This window comes from Rhinopithecus bieti, unplaced genomic scaffold, assembly GCF_001698545.2.
Source record: "Rhinopithecus bieti isolate Rb0 unplaced genomic scaffold, ASM169854v2 scaffold_1583, whole genome shotgun sequence".
Taxonomy (NCBI): domain Eukaryota; kingdom Metazoa; phylum Chordata; class Mammalia; order Primates; family Cercopithecidae; genus Rhinopithecus; species Rhinopithecus bieti.
The window spans coordinates 2,088,596-2,096,574 of record NW_016803645.1 but is presented as its reverse complement, the minus strand read 5'-3'; the positions used below and the strand labels follow the sequence as shown (position 1 = coordinate 2,096,574).

At 43.2% G+C, this 7,979-nt stretch overlaps 1 protein-coding gene across 1 annotated transcript in view; it reads right to left on the bottom strand.

The window, feature by feature from the left end:
* The window catches only part of CNKSR3 (CNKSR family member 3), a gene marked incomplete at its 5' end in the record, with an annotated part of 47,664 nt that overhangs the window by 29,262 nt on the left and 10,423 nt on the right, over positions 1–7,979 (bottom strand). The window contains one exon of the mRNA XM_017891928.1: positions 7,026–7,113. Coding sequence (XP_017747417.1) covers positions 7,026–7,113 — 88 coding nt within the window. The remainder of the gene's footprint in view (positions 1–7,025; positions 7,114–7,979) is intronic.

Sequence of the window (7,979 nt, the reverse complement as noted above, 5' to 3'; positions counted from 1 at the left end):
AATTGTCAGGCGAAGATTTTTCACTTCAATCAAAAAGTCATTTTTAGGTTAGTTTTTACTACTTCTGAAGGAGGAAGATGGCTACCAGTTTCTATTCTATATGATTTAATAATCAGACTTTTATTGTCTTCTTAAATTTGTTTAAACTTTTTTCTACTAGATAAAACGTAGGAAACGATAATAATGACTGCTCCTAAAATTTATACTGACTCTCAGGAAAAGAGCAGCCCAGGGAGAAAAGACTTTAAAAAAAAATTTAGAAATGTATTTTTCCATGTGTCAAGTTGATATTAACTTAAACTACAGGAACAACCTCTGTAAATAGGAATAATTATAGCTAAAATGTGCTTTTCCAATTCTATCTTATAGATAAAACTAAACTGTCAACTACCAATATGGCTCATCCCCCATTAATACTGTCTGATAGATTTGTTAAATAAATGTCAACCTTAGAAACACAGTATACATATGTGATTGTGTGCTAGAAATAAAATTAATACTTTGTCTTTGTGTCTATCATCTTTCATCACAAATTTCTTTTTTTTTTTTTTCTTTTTTTTAGACAAGGTCTCACTCTGTCGCCCAAGCGGGAATGCAGTGGTGCAATCTCAGCTCACTGGCAGCCTTGACCTACCGGGCTCAACTGATCCTCCTTCCTCAGCCTCTCAAGCAACGGGGACCACAGGTGCATGCCACCATGCCTGGCTAATTTTTGTATTCTTTGTAGAGATGGGGTTTCGCCATGTTGCCCAGGCTGATCTTGAATTCCTAGACTCAAGCCATCCACCCGCCTCGGCCTCCCAAAATGCTAGGATTACAGGTGTGGGTCACCATCCCCGGCCCACAAATCTCTAAATTAATACAAGCACTGTCACTTCGGGGAGACCATCACCTAGAGGCAGAGAGCAACTCTCAATATACCAGAGCTCAAGAACAAGGCAGACTTGTGACCGCATGGTTCCTACAACTTGATTCCTTGAGGGATCCAAGAGGTCAGCAAGAATATCGGCTCCCTGCGGTGGTGACTGCAGTGGTGATGGAGCCAGCAGCACGAGGAGCTTCCCGCCTCCCAAATTGTTCCAGCTGGCGTGTGAAAGGGCTCCCTCTCACCTCCCGCCACCGAGAACATGGTTCCCACACCCATTCCTGCCGAGAGGAAGCAGCTGCAGGCATGACTTCACATTGTTTTCTGGCATGAAGGCAATGGAATGGAAAAATGAGTGCTGAAACCAAGTCACCCCCTCAGAGACTGGACAGTGAGCTGAGCTTCTCACAGCCCTGGGTCACCTGGCAGCAGAGGCCCAGCCTGGGCGGCTCTCAGCACCCCCCTGCCTCTCCTCCTATTCTGCCTTCTCAGGAACTGAGCAGCCTTGTGCAGCAGGTTCAACTTCTCTGAGCCTTAGTTTCCTTCTTTCTAAAATGGGGTGATAACAAAGCCTACCTCTGAGATCTGCTGAGAATTCGGTGTGATGATGACACACATCAAGTGTGGATGCACACCTGCTGAGAATTCGGTGTGATGACACACGTCAAGCGTGGATATACACCTGACACGCAGCCAGCACTCAGTGGTCTTTTCCTCTTCTGCTTCCATGGCTTGCTTTCTTTTTGTGTATGTGACACAGGGTCTCACTTTGTCACCCAGGCCTCAGTGCAATGGCATGAACATGGCTCACTGCAGCCTCCACTTCCAAAGCTCAAGCAATCCTCCCACCTCAGCCTCCCAAGTAGCTGGGACTACAGGCACACACCACCATGCTTGCCTAGCTTTTTAATTTTTTTTTTTAATATAGTGGTCTCACTATATTGCTCAGGCAGGTCTCAAGCAATCCTCCCGACTTGGCCTCCCAAAGTGCTGGGATTAAAGGCGTGAGACATTCAGCCTGGCAGGCTTGCTTTCTTTCCATTCAGTTTTCTCAGGGACAAATATTGCTCATTTTCCTAATTCTTTTTTATTGTTGTTGTTAAGATAGTATCTTGTTATGTTGCCCAGGTTGGTTTCAAACTCCTGGGCTCAAGAGATCCTCCCATCTCAGCCTCTAGTAGCTGGGCCTCCAGGCGTGCACAACCACACCTGGCCTCATTCTCTATTTCTTTCCAGACTGAAACTCAGCACCTGCCAATGCCATTGTGTCTCTCTTGCCATCCCTATTTCAGTTTTCATGGCTTCACAATATGAGGAGACTACAATGGAAATACAGATCTCAATCCCTTCCCACCTTGGGGTCCTTCATCTCAAATTATAGCCTCAACACTGAATGGGAAGATCTATCCTTGTACTTGGTATAGGATGACAGCTAAAGAAATGTTAAGAAATGAAGAAACTTCTTAAAAGAAATGTGCGGTTTCCTCGCAGGAGAAAAGAAGCAGCAATATGTATCCTTCAAATTAGAGGACTCATAAATTATTATTGGAAGAAAGGATGCAGAGATGGATGGAAGGAAAAGGATGTCACCACAATAAGAAGAAGGGGGGACAGCAAGATGTACAAGAGAGACGGGACAAGCAAATGTCTCTTCACAGGGACACCAAGAATAAAGGCTCAGGCAGAACATGTTCTTTGTCTGGAAAGAAATACAACTTTTATTTCTCCAATTCCCCAGTTAAAAGGAGTAAATGGCAAAGACAGATGTCTTCCCAGTCAACAGATCTTCTGTCAAGCAGCTGCAAGAAAATGTGAAGTCCCCTGGCACGTTCAGTCTCATTGCTACCACCACAATGCACCTGGGGTAAGCCACACTCAAATCATTCATCGAATTTGTGATTTCTAATTCGTGTGTATCTGAACACACATGTGCGCAAACATCACCATTTGCCAAAGCACCTATATTCTTTTTTTGTTTTGTTTTGTTTGAGACGGAGTTTCATTCTTTCGCCCAGGCTAGAGTGAAGTGGAACGATCTTAGCTGACTGCAACCTCCACCTCCCAGGTTCAATTGATTCTCCTGCCTTAGCCTCCCAAGTAGCTGGGACATATAGGTGCCTGCCACCACGCCCAGCTAATTTTTGTATTTTTAGTACAGATGGGTTTTCGCCATGTTGGCCAGGCTAGTCTCGAACTCCTGACCTCAGGTGATCTACCCGCCCCAGCCTCCCAAAGTTCTGGGATTACAGACGTGAGCCACCACGCCCGGCTATGCTCTTCAATTACTACAGAACAAGCGCTTGTCAACAGCACTTGTTAAGAAACATATTTTTCAATCTAAGTTCAGAAAATGATATCCTGATACATATTTACATATCAGTCTTACTCCTTCAAAACTGTTCAAATTTAAAATAAAAAAATACGACAGGATGAGGGCAATATATTTGTCCAGCTCTTCTCCTCAAACTATCAAATTTGATTTCAGAAAACAAGTACAAGGCAAGATTTTTATATTTCCTCCCACAGTCTACTCCTTCTGAAGCAGGCACTGTGCTTTTCACATGTTGTATCTCGATCTCCTGACCTCGTGATCCGCCCGCCTCGGCCTCCCAAAGTGCTGGGATTACAGGCATGAACCACTGCGCCCGGCCCACATGTTATATCTCATTTAATCTTCATAACAATCTTTTGGAGTAGGTATTATTTTAAGTATTTTATATTATTTATCTGTATCTAATTTTTACATAAATGTGGTCATATACATGATTTTTGTAAATAAAAAACTTTTGTTCTCTTTTTTGGCTTGACTCCTACATTCCCTCCCTATCTCTCCCCCTGCCAGAGTAAATACAACTTTTCTCCCAAACTGTCCACTGTATTTACATATTAACTTATGTACAAGTTTGTATAGGATGTATGTTTTATATATACACACACAAACACACACACATGCATTGTAGGTATTTATGGTAACCATTTATCTTCATACCACACTTACTTTCTTGCCTTTTTTTTTTTTTTTTTTACTCAACATTAACTTGTAGAAATCCCACCAAATTATCTGGTAAGGTAAATATTTGTATTCTCATTTTGCAAATGAGAAAATTGAGGTTCAAAACTTATAAGTGACTTGTCCAAGGCCCCAGGGCTAATTAATGTGTAGAGGTAGGATTTGAACCGATAGCTGTCTCTCTGTGAAGAACACGCTCTTAACCACTAGACTAACCTCCCTCAGTGAGCACCACGGGAAAAAGAGAAACAGAAAATGAATGCAGAAACAAAACTAATACCTCTTGTGTCCCTTGAGTTCTGATAAAAGTCATTCTCAGTGGCCTAACTTTCCAAAGCGTTATTTCATTCATACAACACACATTTAAAAAATCACCATTCATCATGTCCCAGGCATTCTTAAGCCCCAATAAGCTGGGCAGGCGCAATGTGGATGCTCACAGGTACCCTTCTGATGTGACCAGATCAGGACGTGTACCTCCTATGGGGAGACTTTTTTTTTTTTTTTTTGTAATCATCAGTTCCTAACGATCGACCCCTCTCTACAATTACCAGGAAAAGTAGCACTTGAGATGATGCATAAGCCCATCCCATCAGACAAGCATAGACTTCTCCTGGCTGAATTACTCAAGCGTCACCTTCTCAAGGAGGTGATTCCAGGCACATATCTCAAACTGTATCCTCACTCCTTCCTGTGCACCTTCCCTCCCTAGCATTGCTTTACCTTTATATAACCACATATATTCATATATAAAAGTCTGCTTATCCATTCATTTTCTCTCTCCCAGAGACTGTAAGATCTAGAAGGTCAGGGACTTTTTATCTGTTTATTCACTCTGGTATCCCAGGGCAGCAGACACAGAATAAGTGCTAAATAAAAATGTATTGAAAGAAGTGTCCAAATACCTAGAAAGCCAACATCAACTTGCTTAGACAGAAGTTCACCCCGTGAAACAAACATGACCCCCTCTGCCTTCACTTTCATCCCTTTCTCTCCTCTCCCTACACTGCAGTGGGGACAGCCTCAATCAGCCACACAGTCAAGGACTCTTCACAATAAAACACAAATGTACCAACAAGCAAAACTTTCCCATTTGCTAATCACAATATTTAACTCTTTCATTTAATTGATTGCTAGTAAACTCAGTTAAAAATCAAAACAGGGGCCGGGCGCGGTGGCTCAAGCCTGTAATCCCAGCACTTTGGGAGGCCGAGACGGGCGGATCACGAGGTCAGGAGATCGAGACCATCCTGGCTAACATGGTGAAACCCCGTCTCTACTAAAAATACAAAAAGCTAGCCGGGCGACCTGGCGGGCGCCTGTAGTCCCAGCTACTCGGGAGGCTGAGGCAGGAGAATGGTGTGAACCCAGGAGGCGGAGCTTGCAGTGAGCTGAGATCCGGCCACTGCACTCCAGCCTGGGCGACAGAGCAAGACTCCGTCTCAAAAAAAAAAAAAAAAAAAATCAAAACAGGGCAAGGTGCAGTGGCTTATGCCTCTCAGCGCTTTGGGAGGTTGAGACAGGAGAACTACTTGAGGCCAGGAATTTGAGACCAGCCTGGGCAACACAGCAAGACCCTGTTTCTACAAAAAATTTAAAAACAAGCTGGGCATGGTGGCATGCACCTGTAGTCCCAGCTATCCAGGAGGCTAAGGTGGAAGGATTGCTTGAGCCAGGAGGCTGAGGCTATGGTGAACCATGATTACACCCCTGCACTTCAACCCAAGCAACAGAGTAAGACCCTGTCTCTCAAAAATAAAAAAAAACATCAAAATATGAGCAAAATATTACGGGAAGAGGGCAGCAAGGGAGAAAAAGGACACTCAAGGTAGGTATCAGGGAAATGCCTTCAACCACAAATGCCATGCCTTCATGGCTGTATGACTAAAGCATCACAACTGGTATCAGACTCTTTTTTGTCAAAATTACTTTATGCATCATAAAAAAGAGCAAAAACTCAGAAGCTACTTTAGTTGCTCTGAGCACCTTTCTAAGATCACGGCCTCAAAAATCCATGTGCCTTGAGAACAATGGCTGCTCAGGACTAGAGCAAACAACTGCCATGTGCAGAGACAAAGTTCACAATTCACATTCCAGAAACAACCAGAAAACACATGGCTTTTCAGAACTGCATCTCTGTAATGGCATGGTCAGGACAGAAGGGAGGATGTTCTTTGCTTTGCCAAATCAGCAGTAGGAACAAATGTGGAAACACAGAATTTTAGAACCAAGTGGGACATGAAAAAACAAGCAGCTCTTCCTTATATTTCATAGCCTCAATTCATTTCAAAAATATTTGACAAGCATCTCCTGCATGCCAACTAACAGGACAGAAGGCAGTCCTAAGAGCTGATGGTACAAGAAGAATTTTTTTTTTAACGTTAAGATCACAGAAGCTCAATCAGTTACAGACTGACTAATATAAAACTTCCTGAGCCTTTACTAAGATACCTAGGTCTGGACAATCAGCCATGAGTGAAACTGACATGTGTCACTTGCAATTCAGAACATCAGTCAGTGTGTGGACCTTCATGATTTTTACCTCTCTGCCTTGGGGGCAAGCAACATGATATACCAGTGATTCTGTCAACCTATGTCCTATACATCTTGAAATGAGGAAAGTCAGAGCTGACTATCCCCTGCCCCTGACCCATTTGGATGTAAATAACCAAGGAATAAACTGCCGAGGTTTGAGGTTTGGGGGGGTGTTTGTTACTGCACCACAACCTAGCCCATCCTGACTGGTAAATCCAAAAACGAGAGGCCAAAATGAAAAGAAAATTAAGAAGCAGATACAGTAAAGTACTCAGAACAAAGACTACATATTATCATGCAACTTAGTTACTCCAAAAATTTCATTAAAAAAATTAAGTGTTCTAACATTTTAGGGGAAGTACAGGGATTATTAGTTCGACTATTTTAAAACACACAAAAAGGTAATCTTTAATTCAAAGGCCACTGGTCAGTCTTCACAGAAACCATCTTTACAATGGATCTACTTTAAAGCCTTTCATCTCTCCCCAATTCTGATGGGGAAAAAACTGAGGTGGGGAGAGGAGAGTGGTACTTCACACCTGCATGAAAATCCTTTCAAGAAGAGGAAGAGCAGGAAAAAAAAAAATTAGAAAGCAAAAATGACATACTACTGACCTTCTGGACTGTAGTGGTCAGGTCCAAACAAAGCTGGATAATTTTGTTCTTCGTGACTGAGAAATCAGTGATCCCTGTAAACGGAGCCCTGGAAGGTAACAACAATCCTCTTAAAAAGGGGTAGGGATACACTGGGATCCCACTGTATGTTGGTAAGTATAGCTAATCCCATGGGCTACTCTAAATTCTTTTCTGTTTTGTTTTGTTTGAGACTGTTGCCCAGGCTAGAGTGCAGTGGAATAATCTTGGCTCACTGCAACCTTTGCCTTCTGGGTTCAAGCAACTCTCCTGCCTCAGCCTCCCGAGTAGCTGAGATTACAGGCATGCGCTACCACGCCTGGCTAAGTTTTGTATTAAATTACTTTTTATTTAACTGGTTTCTCTCAAGTAACACATAAAATAGGGATCTGAATAGAAGGAGAGAAGGACTAGATAAAAAAAAATCAAAAATGACAGTTAACATCCCTTCTGAAGTCAACTAACAGCTTTCATACCAATCAAATCCTCAACCATTAATATTTAATCTCAGTAAAACACGACCTTTCGCACAATTTCACTCTTCTCTAAGCTGAGGTTAATTTGTTCCTGCTATTAACCGTTTAAGTAACTGGCAAAGGAATCCTAAAATGTACCACTGATCGAGGGCTCCTTAAGAGTCGGTAAAAGGCTGGGCGCGGTGGCTCACGCCTGTAATCCCAGCACTTTGGGAGGCCGATACGGGCAGATCACGAGGTCAGAGGATCGAGACCATCCCGGCTAACACGGTGAAACTCCATCTCTACTAAAAATATAAAAAAATTAGCCGGGCGTGGTGGCGGGTGCCTGTAGTCCCAGCTACTCGGGAGGCTGAGGCAGGAGAATGGCAGGAACCCGGGAGGCAGAGCTTGCAGTGAGCCGAGATCGCGCCACTGCACTCCAGCCTGGGCGACAGCGGGAGACTCCGTCTCAAAAAAA